The sequence below is a fragment of the Schistocerca americana genome, chromosome 1, assembly GCF_021461395.2.
Source record: "Schistocerca americana isolate TAMUIC-IGC-003095 chromosome 1, iqSchAmer2.1, whole genome shotgun sequence".
Lineage (NCBI taxonomy): Eukaryota > Metazoa > Arthropoda > Insecta > Orthoptera > Acrididae > Schistocerca > Schistocerca americana.
The window spans coordinates 805592688-805611112 of record NC_060119.1 but is presented as its reverse complement, the minus strand read 5'-3'; the positions used below and the strand labels follow the sequence as shown (position 1 = coordinate 805611112).

The 18425-nt window shown below is 36.5% G+C and overlaps 1 protein-coding gene across 1 annotated transcript in view; it reads right to left on the bottom strand.

Annotated features, from left to right (window-relative positions):
- Positions 1-2681: 2681 nt before the first annotated feature.
- The window catches only part of LOC124612732 (RAB6-interacting golgin), a 67307-nt gene continuing 51563 nt past the window's right edge, over positions 2682-18425 (bottom strand). The window contains exons 5-6 of the mRNA XM_047141107.1: positions 9104-9326; positions 2682-5945 (exon numbers count right to left, since the gene is read on the bottom strand). Coding sequence (XP_046997063.1) covers positions 5664-5945; positions 9104-9326 — 505 coding nt within the window. The 3' untranslated portion in view covers positions 2682-5663. The remainder of the gene's footprint in view (positions 5946-9103; positions 9327-18425) is intronic.

Here is an 18425-nt window from a genome sequence, read left to right as displayed (position 1 = left end):
GCCACAATAATGCGTTCACTATGCTGTTTGTAGTAGCTTACCTGCACTCCTATTTTTTTATTCATTATTAAACCTTCTCCTGCATTACTCCTATTTGATTTTGTATTTATAACCCTGTATTCGCCTGACCAAAAGTCTTGTTCCTCCTGCCAGCGAACTTCACTAATTCCTACTATATCTAACTTTAACCTATCCATTTCCCGTTTTAAATTTTCTAACCTACCTGCGCGATTAAGGGATCTGACATTCCACGCTCCGATCCATAGAACACCAGTTTTCTTTCTCCTGATAACGACGTCCTCCTGAGTAGTCCCCGCCCGGAGATCCAAATGGGGGACTATTTTACCTCCGGAATATTTTATCCAAGAGGACGCCATCATCATTTAACCATACAGTAAAGCTGCATGCCCTCGGGAAAAATGACGGCTGTAGTTTCCCCTTGCTTTCAGCCGTTCGCAGTACCAGCACAGCAAGGCCGTTTTGGTTAGTGTGACAAGGTCAGATCAGTCAGTCATCCAGACTGTTGCCCCTGCAACTACTGAAAAGGCTGATGCCCCTCTTCAGGAACCACACATTTGTCTGGCCTCTCAACAGATACCCCTCCGTTGTGGTTGCACCTACGGTACAGCTATCTGTATCGCCGAGGCACGCAAGCCTCCCCACCAACGGCAAGGTCCATGGTTTTGACTTATTATTAGATATTCTGTATATCAACAAGATAACAGCCTGCCTATCCCACTCAGAGGAAGAATTGAAAGGAAAACAATGCATTTTAACACTTGGCAATAATCACTTTGCTAACAATGATAACTGCATGTAAGTGGCACAATAAAAGGTGTCCGCCGAGCCCATCGTTCAGTTTGTCATATATCTTATTTGCCCAGAACACTTCATGTTGACTTCCCTGTTTTTTTCATTTCTGCCAATGCCGGCTACCTAGCAGTTGCAGTGTCAAAACTACATGGTGAAGCTTAACATTTCAGTTTCCAGTAGTGCAAATTGTGTCAGCATTTCGCCTCACTCATCTCTGTAATCTGCAAAGACCAGTCTTGTGATTTAGGTTTTGGTTCATCATTTTCAGTAGCTGTTTTTGAATAGTACCGATGTGAAGAAACAGCACACTAGTTGCGTGAAAATTGTTTTTTAACACAAGTGGTGTGCTATATCTTCACATTCGAAATCTTGTTATTCCGTCTCATCCCCCCCCTCCCCATGCAATTGGACTTCTTTTGTGCCACCTACACTCACTTCAAACAGTCAAAGAGAAAGACTGAATGTGATAAAAGCTCAAAAAATAGTAAGACTCTTTGACACAGTGGAAATAAAATTATGTTCTACTACAATTTCGAAAGAACAACTTCAAATATTTAACAATACAAAAAAATACAAAATAAAAATATTGGCACTCTATATTGCCATTTTTGGAAAAAATATCGATATTTAATCAACAGCCTTACCAGGTAGTCATCCACCCAAGTACCAATCAGGCTCAATATTGCTTAACTTCAATGACCAGGTAGGAACTGGCATAACTGATATAGCAAGGCCTTTGGCATATCAGAAAATGCAACTTACAGAATCACAATTTTTTTATGATACCCTAGCATCCACACATAACTGAATGTGCATGACCAAGGACAGCATCTTTGCCATGCCACAGACCGCAATTCAGGCAATGGTGCCATATCTTCACAATGTTTAATTTTTACCGTATTGAAACCACTGAGTATCCAAATTGAGATGTCCACACCACCCACAGCCCAAAGGTTGTATGTGGCCCAAAGCAAGTATCAAAATGGCTCAAGAAATGAGCATCTCATACATCATCAGGGGTGGGGGTGAGGGGAATCCATCAAATTTCTTTTACATAAAGTTATGATAAACTGAATATTTTCAATACGAAATTCCACCACACAATTCTCTCATTGGTTCATCCTTTGTTTGTGCAGCCCAATAGTAAACATCTTCCAATGGGGCCTAGGTAAGCTAAAAGGTTGAACATCCCTGATCTATATGATCATGTAATCATTATTTCATTTTCCTAGCTTGTGAATCTTTACTGGTTGGTGCTCAATGTTATTAAACATCAATTGGGAATTGCTATTGATTTTTGTTAGTCTTTGTCAGCTTGGTTGCATCAAGACATTATAAAGGATGCTCATACCAATTTTTAAAAGTTTAACCTTCCCAGAAGGAAAGAAAGAAGTCAGCTGAAAGACTACAGTGAATGTCAGCTGTTTGATCTGAACTTAGATTTTTACACTTATGAATGTCCGAAGTATTTAACCCATCTATTTCCCCACTGTTTACAAGAGTACTTGAAATGTTCTTTTTATATCTGTGTTATGGTTTTGCACCATTCAACTGTATGTTCTAAGTCTCCTGTAATAGGACCGCTTGGATATATATACAGGATGTTTTAAAGTATTTTCATCAAATGCCTGTCAGTGGACAGATAACATCATGGGACACAAGTTTTGTTAGAGAAAAAATGTCCACTGACACTTTCCAGTGACCCTACGCATCTTTTATGATTGCTTACGCCACTGAGAAGTGAAAGGGTGTAGGCAGTTTATGGTGTACACATGAAAGGTATGTTGCCTGTAACCAGTCATCTGCTCCGTGTGAAAGCATAAAAACTAAACATATATTGTGATGCACGAAACAGCAAAACAGCTTCAGTCAGTTCAAAAACATTTATTTTACAAATCAGATCTTCATTTCTCACATATCAATTGCACACTGTCAAACATAAATTACTGAGACATTCATCTGAATGAATACCAGTCATTCATTTCAATACTGTAAAAGCACATGTTCATATCTCAAGGTAGAAGTCAAGCTGACAATATACAGTTGCAAAGCAATTAAGTGTGGAAGTGCTGAGAGATATGTTAATAATGCTGATACTGTGATAGTACATGTAGGCCACAAAATTCAACACAGACATTATTATGCACTTTTTCTCTTAAAAAGTGCAAAAAATAATGATTGTCAAACAAACTTACAACAAATATTTTGTGCTGAATGTAATAAACACTACTCCAAATAAAAAGTGTGCACAAGAAAGTAGACTGGAATGAAAAACCATCTGGGGAAAATGCAATGCATGATTAAAATGCTGTATAAAATGGCATTCAAATTGAAAAACAATGTTTATGAGTGTCAAAACAATAATAAGCTAACTAACAGGCTGATCTTGATACAAATATGTACAAAAATATTTTCACTGCCAATTTTTTTACATTTCAAATCATTGTATCCAAAAACCAAAGCTAAAGTCTATACATCTAACAATATTCTTTTTCAAGTTCACTGCTTCAAAAATCACAGTATATTCAATTAATATTATAAACTGTATTAATTGTTTGTGGTTCTACATTTGCAGCAATGCTGCAAAGAACAGTTTCAGATATAGTGTTATGTTTACACTAGGGTTTCTTCTTCTCCACACTATAATCTGCGCCTTACATTCAGAAATTTCATATTTTATGGAATTATATTATGCAGCTGTATATATAATTACCAGAGGGCATATAGGTCACAATATAATAGAGCATTTTATTAGATATTTTTCCATACAAAAATAAAAAAAAAATGAACTTCCACGTGTATGATTTGTATAAACCATAACAACTTACAGTGATAAAAATATCTGGAAATACAAACAAAGAATTAAATATTATGTATAGAAAACAGTACAAGAAAATGTAGAAGGTCTCATGTTGCACTAGCTATGTACATTATTTAACCAGAAATTCCAAGTTTTATATGTAGAAATACATTTCCAAAGATGCAGTAGCAAATTACTTCACAAAATTAACTGTTTTTACCTCATTGCACTGTGTGTGTGTGTGTGTGTGTGTGTGTGTGTTATATAAATCTCAAGTATCATCAGCAAAGAAAGATTATTACTGCCAACCTTTAACTCTGTGGTGCATGTTGTTATTGCAGTAGACGACTGTTAATGGACACATCTCTGGAGTTTTAATCAATCATGAGCCTGCAAATGCATGCAAGGCACAAAATCAGTAGGGAGAGCCCACTGCAGTGGACTGTGTGCATTTGCAGGCTGAAGAATGATTAAAAACATCAAAGAAGTGACCTTTAACAGTTGCTCGTTACAGTGGATGCTCTATGCCACATGGTTAACAAATTATGAGATTGCTGGAATTTGTGTCACCTATTGTAAGTGATGCAGCGCATTAAACTCTACTGAAAAATTGAAATATTCTAATTGCAAGGTCCACATTTTAAGTGATGCTTTATGTGTGGCCAGATGTTACATACATCTTGTCAAAAACGTTAAGTATCTGATGCTATTAACCACACTCCTTTCGTGATGAAGGTCTGCACTAAAATTATTAGCATTCCAGAAGAATCAGAAATGACTATATATATTTTAAAAGATTGATGTATCACAGAAGCACCAACACTATTCAAACAGAGTAAGCATTATATGCACAATTTAAACGTATGCTAACTGCAGTCAAACTTTTTTTTCGTACAGGTACAGTAACCTAATAACATGTTCCAATTTCTGAATTTTAGAGCAAATAATTGAATTTAATAATCAGAAATAATACAGCCCTATTTTGTACACACAATTTGTCTGGAAGCATATAATATTGCTTCTAGACATTTTTTTATAGTTGTGTGAAACACTAAGAAAAGTGGAACGTATTACATATGAACGCCCAGAAAAGTCATCATTAGAGAAGAAATGTGCAGGGATTTTACACACAAACATGTCTAGCAAAGCCACTCCTACTCATCTAGAACCATGCCAACAAAAATACTTTTACTGGTTATCTAATGTAACAAGAGATTATTTTGATTCATTATTAAATATTTCTGACATTACTAATGACAAGTATAAAAAGTACAAAAGTATCACAGCATGACCTGGCTACAAAATTTTTAATCATGAAACAACAGATATTGAGGCTCATAATAACTATTTTTAAATGTCACAGCTACATGCCATAAAGTACAACACTATGAGTACATAAACTGCATAACTGTGAATTGCACTACATTTAGCCATCTAGATAAAAACATTTCTACTTGAAAGGGTGACTCAAAGTTTCACAAGTGGAAGTTTTGTTTTACTATATGGCACTATTTCTTTATGAGCCCCAATATTCATCCACCATCAAGCACAGACAGGCTATAAAACGTACAACCATACAAGATATGTAAAAGCACTCACTAAAGAATTCACTCCAATCAGCACCATACCAGAATAAAGCACCACAAGTTAATCTACTAAACATGCTACTAACAGAGTACTAATTTTGAGAGGCACGTATTTTTACAAAATAAGTACATAACTGGAATAAAATATATACTTATAAAATATTATTGTCAAATTATTGTTAGTTCTTTCTGTTTAAATCCTGAGTTCTTCAGAAAATCATTAAAAAATCCTTTCATATATATTTATAAAATATTAATTAGCGAGGCCATAAAATACATCACTCCTTTGGTGCCACTAGCTGCACATCGGCTGTAATATTTATCAAATTTTCAACTGTAATAAAGCAGTAATGGCTCAATACAAAGATATTTCTAATATATGGGGTAACTATAAGGAACGGTAACCGAATTACAGCTGCTGCATATGGAATATTAGTCAGCATATGCTGTTTCGGTACTCTCACCTATGTATCATCCTGAAGGTTCACTAAATGATCATCACTATTAACTATTCGAGACTCCGTATCATTAGTCTCCGTTCCATCCTTACATATCAAAATATCATTTTGATCTGAACATTTGTCAGACATTATGCATGGCTGCTCGCATGCAGATATTTCTAATACTTCACCTGAAACTCCCACTTTTTCCTCAGCAGCAGCTGTGTTTTCGTCAGTTTGTTTATGTTTCAGTGTGTTACACATTGAATATGAGACTTCGTCCAAGGCACGCAAAGGAGATAGTATCTAAATAAAAAATGAAAATAAAATTGAAAGAAAGGAAACAAAAATTGAAAAATAAATAAATAGCTATCTTTTAATTGTTGATATTAGAATATAGACATAGAAGGCATTGTGTATGTGTCAAGATACCAACTGCAATTAGTAAGTGACTAGAATATAACTTTTCTATTAAAATATAGCAATTACATATCACAATATGTCACATGCATTAGGCTGCAATGTCAGTATTTACATTTTACCATTCCACTAACTTTTGACCTTAACAGTAAAAGCATGGATGGGACGTTTACACTGAAAAGACAACTTCCACTTGCATGACACACCAAAGGGCGAAACACAATGAAAAAAAAAGAGGATCATACAATGTTTTACTGTTTCCTAGTTGTAGATAATTGTTTCAAAGGGCATAATAGTTGCACCCAGTCGTTAACAAGTCTTATATTGTTTATCGGCATTTTAATTCTACAATATTATTAAAAGCACATAAGTCCACGCAAAAGCAAAAACAAAAATTAAAAATCACTTAAAACTGTGACAGATCAATATATTTTTTATATATGTTGAATTGCAATTTCAATATTTTGCCTGCCTAGGTAGCTTACAAAGGAGGTACTCTAGTCTCATAATTATCATGGTTAAGTGTGTCAGCAATGTAGCTACAATATAGTTCCAACTTGTGTGACTTCAGTTATACATATTTTGTTTAATAAATATATGTTACAGAGATTATACACCAGTAGGAACCATACATCAATGATGAAACATAGACGTATTGTCACTGCATTCCCATTACAAGATATAACTTTTCCCATAGAACTATGTGCATCATTCTCTGCAAACTAAAACATACATACATGCAGCCTGTATTGCATTTGCATGTGTCTAGTAGCATTTAAAGTACAGGTATTCTTTCGAGTCTTATAGAAAACTTTAGTGACAGAAAAAGTCATTCACATTTCATACAAAAGCTAGAAAGATGTACATATTTACACCATATTAAGACAGTGGTGATCTAGTGTTGCGTGTTATATACAGTTTTGTCCCACCAAATTTATCATCATCATACTGCCACATAAATTACTATAAAGATCTGTGCAAGTCCTCATAACCTCACTAAGAAATACAAGTAGAGATTCTCAAGTCTGTACCCTGGGTATATGTATGTGTGTCTTCTAACTTAACAATATTTACTACTGGTGAACAAGTTTCACAGAGTAAGATTGCATACAGAGAAATTTAAAGCACTCAGGTACATGCAGTTTCCAAATAAAAAAAAATTAAGATCAGCACAAAGAGATAAAATACCTGTAACCAGCAATTTACAAGGCATTTTGAAATATTTTTTATGGAACTATGCAAAAACTTGTTCACATTCACAGATGCTGAAGAAAGACAATAGCTACACATACAAGACTGCTTTCTACAAACACAATATTTCAGAAGTACATGAAACACTTCAAATAGCGTACTGCCATATTTACAATGTTTTCATTTAGTATTGCAGAGCAATATTGACACAAAAATATACATGTTAAAAACATGGTGGGACAAAACAAAACATAGGTGAAATAGCTAAAATTTACAAATTACCAATAACACATTAAGTTTAGTTTCTGCAAGAAAATTTTTAAATGCAAGAACTGTAATTCAGTATCTTTAAAAATATGCTGCTGTAAAACCACATGTGCACAAATAACACTAAAAATATTTACAGTCTGTAAGTGTGTGTGTGTGTGTGTGTGTGTGTGTGTTTGTTTTATTGGACATTCCATACAGCTTAGTCACAAGACTGTGGGCAAACAGCACTGAAAGCAACAATCCTCAAATTAATGCTGTTTCTGTACTCAAACAAATGCACAGAACCAAGTAATGAATGAATTTAAGATTGGATCATTTAGAAATAACAATGATTTGTGAAATTTCACATTTAAAATTCATTTGTTGTTACAGATACTGTTAAAGCACCATCACAAATGCATTGAAATATCTTTTTAACTAGCTTCTTTAAAACCAGAATACATCTCTAGCAATGATAATTTCTTAAGTGCAGAATAGATAAAGCATGGGGGCTAAAATTTCTAAGACATATTATTTTCAGAAAGAAATTAATGTAATACAGTGGTCCAGCATGTAAACAGAAAATTCAGTTTAGTACTAAAAAAAACACAGCATCCAGGCAAAAACTATATTTCACGAAATTTTAAAATCCAGCTCAATTACGGGTTCCAGTATATTGAGTGGGTACCTATGATTTTTATGAAGATTAGTGTCCATGAATTAAAGCTTTTGAAAAGTAATTAAGATTATAATGGAAAATTTTTTTGTCAGGAAGGATGTCTGTCACTGAAGATGTCTGCCATTACAAATGATTTTTAGGGGCCAGAACTTAGTTCAACGTGACCAGCTGAAAATAATAATGTACACAACTGACAGTAGACCACAAACTACGGCACGCGCTACTTTTCTGAATGATGAATTTAAGAGCTGAGCAGACAAACAAATAAAATCATTTTACCATGTTCAAAGACTGTGTAAACTGATTTGCACGACATAAAGAAGAAGAAAAAGTATGTACCATTAATGTCAAAATAACTTCATGAACATAACATCCCATGTGTGTATCTTTTGCTGTAACACAAACTGACTGCACACATCAAAACTGAAGTCACATCTGAGCCCTTGACATTCTATTTTAAAGTCAACTGTTTCATTATTTTATGCTACAGCAGCAGACAAAACAGCATCTTCACTTCGTGTCCTTACCAGTTGCGAAACACATGAAGTGAGGCGCGAGCAACAAATACTTTACTGAACCACAGTATCCACCATCCATACATAGAACTAATTTCACAATGTTTAACAATAAGTTAAGTTCTTTCACATTCGTATAAATATAGAAAGCTCTATTTAATCACTTTATTATATGAGATAGCAATGATTTTGAATAATCATTCCTTACATAATATACATTACTATCAATAAGAATTACTTTTAGAGTTCAGATCGCAAAACAGTGCTGGTTGCTCACAATCCAGAGTTTCAGTAGTCCATTAACAGCAGCTACAGCATGAAAATATGTGGTAATTTCTTTGTACAGGAGTGGTAGGACACCACACAAAGCTCATAATTTCCTTTTATATGTGCACAGGACGTGTACTCACCACTTTGTTGTCAGCTGCAGTGCGCCTCTCTTCCTCACTTAATTCGACTGATGTTGACAACTCTAGCTTGTCCATTAGTTCTGACAATTTTCGGGCTTTTCGCATTTCATTCTGCTCTATTATAGTACATAAATGTTCAGTCAGAAGTTCTTTGCGTTCTAGCTTACTGAAGAGATGCACCTTAGCATCTAGAAACTCCTTTTCAGCTCTATTGTAACGTTTTCTGCATAAAACAAAATATGTAACAAGTAACTTTTTGTGTGTTATCTGAGAGCACTAAGGTAGATTTGTTTAGAAACTACTACCAATAAGTACAAAATACTTAACTGGAGCAGAAAGAAATTTATCATGTTAAATTAAAAGATAATATAAACAGTGGCAGGGCCTACATCAAAGCTGCAGACGTATATTCATACATTTTAGTAGAACGAGTAAAATTTCACAGTATCCTATGAGAAATAATAATATAAGCTGGCGTGTGAAAGGAAAAATTCGAAGAGACTCAAGGGAGAAGATTCTGACAGAACCAAAAATATTAATACACAAGAGCAGAAAATCCTACAAATCACACTTTCATCTGACATTACCAAAGCACAGACATGCATCAAGACAACATACACTTATGCAACAAAACAAATTTCAATGCATATCAGAAAGAGAATAGCCCTTTCTATGTAAGAAAGAAAAATTTTCTGAAAATGCACTGTTATTTTTAATCATCAGTCAGCTACGTATGTATTGATTAATAAAAAGATGGTGGTATTTTTTCCACTTCAGCTGTGTTTATTTTACTGATTCATGCCTGGTTTTGGACTTTTAGGCCATTTTAAGTGATTTTCTCAGTAAAAAAGAATACACTACATTACCTCCAGAAATAGAAACCTGATGATACGAAGAAACTTATCCAAAAGATATATTTAAAAAAAAAAAGAAATTTCCGCCTCTTGAATGTTAATCATTCATTTATTTTACAACTATGATTTCAGATTTTTTGCCTTTCTCAAGTGCATGTTGAAATGGTAAGACATGTCTGATCTGTACGTGACATGTCACTGTCAAAGAAATATAGTTCTGATCTTATACACCAGTTGTATTACAGGATACAAGTACATATCAAAGATACATACTATGGCTGACATATATTCCTGTGAGGTCACAGGAATATATTAGATGTTAACTGTATGTTAAGGTTTCTCATTGTGCACAATGTCAGCCATACTATGTATCTTCGATATGTACTCGTATCCTGTAATACAACCGGTCTACACAAGACCAGAACTATACTTTTTTGACAATGACATGTCATAGTGAGGTCAAACATATTTTACCATTTCAACATGCACTTGAGAATGGCTACAAAGCCAAAAATCATGATCGTAAAATAAATGAACTGTTGTTGTGGTCTTCAGTCCTGAGACTGGTTTGATGCAGCTCTCCATGCTACTCTATCCTGTGCAAGCTTCTTCATCTTCCAGTACCTACTGCAACCTACATCCTTTTGAATCTGCTTAGTATATTCATCTCTTGGTCTCCCTCTACGATTTTAACCCTCCACGCTGCCCTCCAATACTTAATTGGTGATCCCTTGATGCCTCAGAACATGTCCTACCAACCAATCCCTTCTTCTAGTCAAGTTGTGCCACAAACTTCTCTTCTCCTCAATCCTATTCAATACCTCCTCATTAGTTATGTGATCTACCCATCTAATCTTCAGCATTCTTCTGTAGCACCACATTTCAAAAGCTTCTATTCTCTTCTTGCCCAAACTATTTATCGTCCATGTTTCACTTCCATACATGGCTACACCCCATACAAATACTTTCAGAAACGACTTCCTGACACTTAAATCTATACTCGATGTTAACAAATTTCTCTTCTTCAGAAACGCTTTCCTTGCCATTGCCAGTCTACATTTTATACTCTCGACCATCATCAGTTATTTTGCTCCCCAAATAGCAAAACTCCTTTGCTACTTTAAGTGTCTCATTTCCTAATCTAATTCCCTCAGCATCACCTGACTTAATTCGACTACATTCCATTATCCTCGTTTTGCTTTTGTTGATGTTCATCTTATATCCTTCTTTCAAGACACTATCCATTCTGTTGAACTGCTCTTCCAAGTCCTTTGCTGTCTCTGACAGAATTACAATGTCATCGGCAAACCTCAAAGTTTTTATTACTGCTCCATGGATTTTAATACCTACTCCAAATTTTTCTTTTGTTCCCTTCACTGCTTGCTCAATATGAAGATTGAATAACATCGGGGATAGGCTACAACCCTGTCTCACTCCCTTCCCAACCACTGCTTCCCTTTCATGTCCCTCGACTCTTATAACTGCCATCTGGTTTCTGTACTATTAACAGTCAAATGGAGGAAATTTCTTTCAAGAAACTCCATATACAAAGGCTGACTGAAAAGTAATGCATCCACCTTCATAGGTGTGTAGGCAACAGGAGGCTGGAGTAGAGATGGATGGTAACTTCAACTGTCTTGCATATGCAGATGACATAGTACTACTAAGTGAATCAAAGCACGAGTTGAAAGAAATGTACCAGAAAATGGACAATTATGCACAGAAGGTAGGGCTCAAAGTGAATCAAGATAAAATAGAGTTCATGCAGTTCAGATGTAAATCTAATAATCATGAGAGCCTGAAATGCTGTAGCCGGGGCAGAAATGGAAGGCAGAATTGGGGGACAATATGGGCTTGGTAAGAAGAATGAGAGAAGAGAAAGACTAATTGAGTTCTGAAATAAATTTCAGATCATAACAACAAGTACACTATTCAATAATCACAACAGGAGGAGATATATTTTGAAGAGGCCTAGAGACACAAGAAGATTATAGTTACATAACATCATCATCAGACAGAGATTCTGGAATCAGATAACAGATTGCTCTACGTACTCAGGAGCACATATTGACTCGAATCCCTATTTAATTATGATGAAGCACAAACAGATGTTTAAAAGAATTTGTTACAAGAGTCAATGAGCAAGGAAGTGGGATATTGAAGTACCGAGGAATGATGAATCACATTTGAAATTTTCTAAGGCTGTACATGCTGCAATAATAAATACTACAATAGGTAATTCAGCTGAAGAGGAATGGAAACTTCTAAAATACGTATTCACAGAATTTTGACTGACAAATATAGGTAACTGCAAACATACCTTGGGTAACAGAAGCAATACTGGAACTGGTCAACAAAAGAAGGAAGTATACAAATCTTCAGGAAAAGCCAGCAGTACAGTAAGTCTTAGGAATAGAAAAAAAAGGAAGTGCAAGGAAGCAAGGGTAAAATAGCAGTAGGAAAAAATGTGAATAAATTGAAAAAGACATGTTCTTCAGAAGGGCTGATTCGGCGTACAGAAACGTTGGAGCAGCATTCAGTGAAACTTAAGGCAAGGACACTAACATTATGAGCGCACAAGGAATTCCCCTGTTAAATGCAAAGGAAAGAGCAGACAGGTGGAGAGAGTACATTGCAGGCCTCTACAAGGGAGAGGAATTGTCTGATGGTGTGACAGAAGTGTAAATGGGTTTTGATATGGAAGGGGATCCAGCATTAAGAGTGCAAGTTTAGCAGAGCTTTGGAAGACTTGCAAACAAATAAGACACAACACTTAGATAATATTCCTGTGGAGTTTCTAAAATGATTCGGTGGTTGGGGGGGGGGGGGGGGGGGGGGTAGAATGGCAACAAGACAACTATTCAAGATGGTTTCTAAAATATATGCATCCAGACATACTGTCAGACTTTTAGAAAAACATCCTGAAAACAGCAAGGGCAGATAAGAGAGAGAACTACCGCACAATCAGCTTATCACTTCATGCAGCAGACAAAAATGGCATACTGAAGAATGGAAGAGAAAACTAAGGATCTATCAGACGACAATCACTTTGGCTTTACGAAACATAAAGGCACTAGGGAGGCAGCTCTCTTGTTACGCTTGATAATGGAAGCATGACTTAAGAAAAATCAAGACACGGTCATAGGATTTGCTGACCTTGAAAATATTTTAAGAAGTAAAATAGTGCAATATGTTTGAAATTCTCAGAAAAATAGGTGTAAGCTGGGAAACATAGGCGTTTTTGAACGAGAACCAAAAGGGGAATGTAAGACTGAAACACAAAGAATGAAGTGCTTTGATTGCAATGGGTTTAAGGCAGGCATGTAGCCCTTCGACCCTACGTTCAATCTATACATTGAAGATGCAATGACAGGAAAAAAATCAAGAGTGGAATAAAAATTCAGGGTGAAGAGTTGTCAATGATAAGGTTCACTGATGATATTGCTATCCTCAGTGAAAGTGAAAAAGAATTACAGGATATGTTTAACGGGGTGAACATTACAATTAATACAGAATATGGACTAACAAGAAAAAGTCTTCAATGGTGGGATTGACTTTTTGAAACTATCTATACGGTGATGTAGGTTAAGGTCCCAGGTATCACACCCTGCAGCCATTTGCCCTGGTGGAAACTCTTTTTCGAATAACCAGTGAAAGAAAATGTAATTTAGTGTGATGCTCGACAGTTTCAAAAATTGTTTGTTCTATAGATCGGTTGTGTGGCATAATGGTTAACAAAGTCCTCACATGCCAAGCGTTATGAGTTCGAATCCTGTCATGTGCTTTCAAATTTTTCATCTTTAAATCTTTATCGAAATGACTTTTATAGTTATTTTTATTGAATTCACTTGTTTAACTGTAATTTTTTTTATTTCTATTCCTTTGTCACATCATTTTAATCATGGTATTAACTTTCTAAATTGTGCTCATGTTTTCTTCCCATCTTTCTTTTTCCAGTTGGAATCTTTGTGCATGCGAATTTCATTATTCTTACTTGTATATAATAATATTTAAACCTTCAAAAATTCTGATCATCAGTTAAAAAACAAAACACTAAATAGCCTATTTATATTGTTGTTGTTGTTGTTGTTGTGGTCTTCAGTCCTGAGACTGGTTTGATGCAGCTCTCCATGGTACTCTATCCTGTGCAAGCTTCTTCATCTCCCAGTACCTACTGCAACCTACATCCTTCTGAATCTGCTTAGTGTATTCATCTCTTGGTCTCCCTCTACGATTTTTACCCTCCACACTGCCCTCCAATGCTAAATTTGTGATCCCTTGATGCCTCAAAACATGTCCTACCAACCAATCCCTTCTTCTAGTCAAGTTGTGCCACAAACTTGTCTTCTCCCCAATCCTATTCAATACCTCCTCATTAGTTACGTGATCTACCCACCTTATCTTCAGCATTCTTCTGTGGCACCACATTTCGAAAGCTTCAATTTTCTTCTTGTCCAAACTAGTTATCGTCCATGTTTCACTTCCATACATGGCTACACTCCATACAAATACTTTCAGAAACGACCTCCTGACACTTAAATCTATACGCGACGTTAACAAATTTCTCTTCTTCAGAAACGATTTCCTTGCCATTGCCAGTCTACATTTTATATCCTCTCTACTTTGACCATCATCAGTTATTTTACTCCCTAAATAGCAAAACTACTTTACTACTTTAAGTGTCTCATTTCCTAATTTAATTCCCTCAGCATCACCCGATTTAATTTGACTACATTCCATTATCCTCGTTTTGCTTTTGTTGATGTTCATCTTATATCCTCCTTTCAAGACACTGTCCATTCCGTTCAACTGCTCTTCCAAGTCCTTTGCTGTCTCTGACAGAATTACAATGTCATCGCAGAACCTCAAAGTTTTTACTTCTTCTCCATGAATTTTAATACCTACTCCGAATTTTTCTTTTGTTTCCTTCACTGCTTGCTCAATATACAGATTGAATAACATCGGGGAGAGGCTACAACCCTGTCTTACTCCCTTCCCAACCACTGCTCCCCTTTCATGTCCCTCGACTCTGCCATCTGGTTTATGTATAAATTGTAAATAGCCTTTCGCTCCCTGTATTTTACCCCTGCCACCTTCAGAATTTGAAAGAGAGTATTCCAGTTAACATTGTCAAAAGCTTTCTCTAAGTCTACAAATGCTAGAAACGTAGGTTTGCCTTTTCTTAATCTTTCTTCTAAGATAAGTCGTAAGGTTAGTATTGCCTCACGTGTTCTAACATTTCTACGGAATCCAAACTGATCTTCCCCGAGGTCCGCTTCTACCAGTTTTTCCATTCGTCTGTAAAGAATTCGCGTTAGTATTTTGCAGCCATGACTTATTAAACTGAGAGTTCAGTAATTTTCACATCTGTCAACACCTGCTTTCTTTGGGATTGGAATTCTTATATTCTTCTTGAAGTCTGAGGGTATTTCGCCTGTCTCATACATCTTGCTCACCAGATGGTAGAGTTTTGTCATGACTGGCTCTCCCAAGGCCATCAGTAGTTCTAATGGAATGTTGTCTACCCCCGGGCCTTGTTTCGACTCAGGTCTTTCAGTGTTCTGTCAAACTCTTCACGCAGTATCTTATCTCCCATTTCGTCTTCATCTACATCCTCTTCCATTTCCATAATATTGTCCTCAAGTACATCGCCCTTGTATAAACCCTCTATATACTCCTTCCACCTTTCTGCCTTCCCTTCTTTGCTTAGAACTGGGTTGCCATCTGAGCTCTTGATATTCATACAAGTGGTTCTCTTCTCTCCAAAGGTCTCTTTAATTTTCCTGTAGGCAGTATCTATCTTACCCCTAGTGAGACAAGCCTCTACATCCTTACATTTGTCCTCTAGCCATCCCTGCTTAGCCATTTTGCACTTCCTGTCAATCTCATTTTTGAGACGTTTGTATTCCTTTTTGCCTGCTTCATTTACTGCATTTTTATATTTTCTCCTTTCATCAATTAAATTCAATATTTCTTCTGTTACCCAAGGATTTCTATTAGCCCTCGTCTTTTTACCTACTTGATCGTCTGCTGCCTTCACTACTTCATCCCTCAGAGCTACCCATTCTTCTTCTACTGTATTTCTTTCCCCCATTCCTGTCAATTCTTCCCTTATGCTCTCCCTGAAACTCTCTACAACCTCTGGTTCTTTCAGTTTATCCAGGTACCATCTCCTTAAATTCCCACCTTTTTGCAGTTTCTTCAGTCTCAATCTGCAGTTCATAACCAATAGATTGTGGTCAGAGTCCACATCTGCCCCTGGAAATGTCTTACAATTTAAAACCTGGTTCCTAAATCTCTGTCTTACCATTATATAATCTATCTGATACCTTTTAGTATCTCCAGGATTCTTCCAGGTATACAACCTTCTTTTATGATTCTTGAACCAAGTGTTAGCTATGATTAAGTTGTGCTCTGTGCAAAATTCTACAAGGCGGCTTCCTCTTTCATTTCTTCCCCCCAATCCGTATTCACCTACTATGTTTCCTTCTCTCCCTTTTCCTACTGACGAATTCCAGTCACCCATGACTATTAAATTTTCGTCTCCGTTCACTACCTGAATAATTTCTTTTATCTCGTCATATATTTCATCTATTTCTTCATCATCTGCAGAGCTAGTTGGCATATAAACTTGTACTACTGTAGTAGGCATGGGCTTTGTGTCTATCTTGGCCACAATAATGCGTTCACTATGCTGTTTGTAGTAGCTAACCCGCACTCCTATTTTTTTATTCATTATTAAACCTACTCCTGCATTATCCCTATTTGATTTTGTATTTATAACCCTGTATTCACCTGACCAAAAGTCTTGTTCCTCCTGCCACCGAACTTCACTAATTCCCACTATATCTAACTTTAACCTATCTATTTCCCTTTTTAAATTTTCTAACCTACCTGCCCGATTAAGGGATTTGACATTCCACGCTCCGATCCGTAGAACGCCAGTTTTCTTTCTCCTGATAACGACTTCCTCTTGAGTAGTCCCCGCCTCGAGATCCGAATGGGGGACTATTTTACCTCCGGAATATTTTACCCAAGAGGACGCCATCATCATTTAATCATACAGTAAAGCTGCATGTCCTCGGGAAAAATTACGGCTGTAGTTTCCCCTTGCTTTCAGCCGTTCGCAGTACCAGCACAGCAAGGCCGTTTTGGTTAATGTTACAGGGCCAGATCAGTCAATCATCCAGACTGTTGCCCCTGCAATTACTGAAAAGGCTGCTGCCCCTCTTCAGGAACCACATGTTTGTCTGGCCTCTCAACAGATACCCCTCCGTTGTGGTTGCACCTACGGTACGGCCATCTGTATCTCTGAGGCACGCAAGCCTCCCCACCAACGGCAAGGTCCATGGTTCATGGTTCATTTATATTGACCACTGATAATCTAATAACAACTGTTTGACATTGAATATGGATGTCTTGAACACATAAACAGACAGGAACATACCAATATGTATAAAAATGACTCTCAGTGAGTAATAAAACAATGTAGCAACTTTCACACATTTGCACTATAAAGCTGCATGGACGGGTATCTATAGTGCCTGTGATGATGATGGCAAGGTAGATGAATTGATGGGTGCTCTGCAGTAATGTTATGCTATAGCATTTCCAATCAGGTTTACATCTATGTAACAATGCAAAAATTACATACAGTTGCTTCCATAGAACAGCTACCACCATCATACCTTGGCTAAAGATAGAGCAGAGAACCCGAAAACATTCTGGTCCTATGTAAAATCACTAAGCGAGTATAAGGCTCCCATCGTCACTCATTGACCAGTCTGGTTTGGCAGTACAAGATAGCAAAAGGAATGCTGAAGTTTTATAATCTAGGTTTCAGAAATCGTTCATGCAGGAAAATCATACAAGTGTACCATTGTTTGACCATTGCACAGAGTCCCGTATGGATGACATAGTAATAACCATCCCTGGCCTAGAGAAACAACTGAAAGAGTTGAAAACAAATAAGTTGCCATGTCCAAATGGAATCCCAATTCTGTTTTACAAAGAGTACTCTATATCACTGGCCTCTAATTTGCATTTATCACAAATCTCTCAAACAGTGCAAAGTGCCAAACAACTTGATAAAATTGCATGTGACTCCTGTATATAAGAAGGGTAAAAGAATGGACCCGCAAAATTACAGATTAATATCCTTTACATCAGTTTGATGCAGAATTCTAGAGTATATTCTGAGTACGTGAACTATGGATGAAGGGCAACAGGCAGTATCCATATTTCTAGATTTCTGAAAAGCATTTGAAACAGTACCTCACTGTAGAATGTAATGAAGATACATGCATACGGAACAGTCTCCCAGATATATGACTGGCTTGACTTCTTAAGTAATAGAACCCAGGATGTAGTCCTCAACAGCTGGTGTTCATTGGAGACTGGGGTAACATCAGGAGGGCCGCAGGGAAGTGTGATACGACTCTTGCTATTATATATAACATAAATGGCCT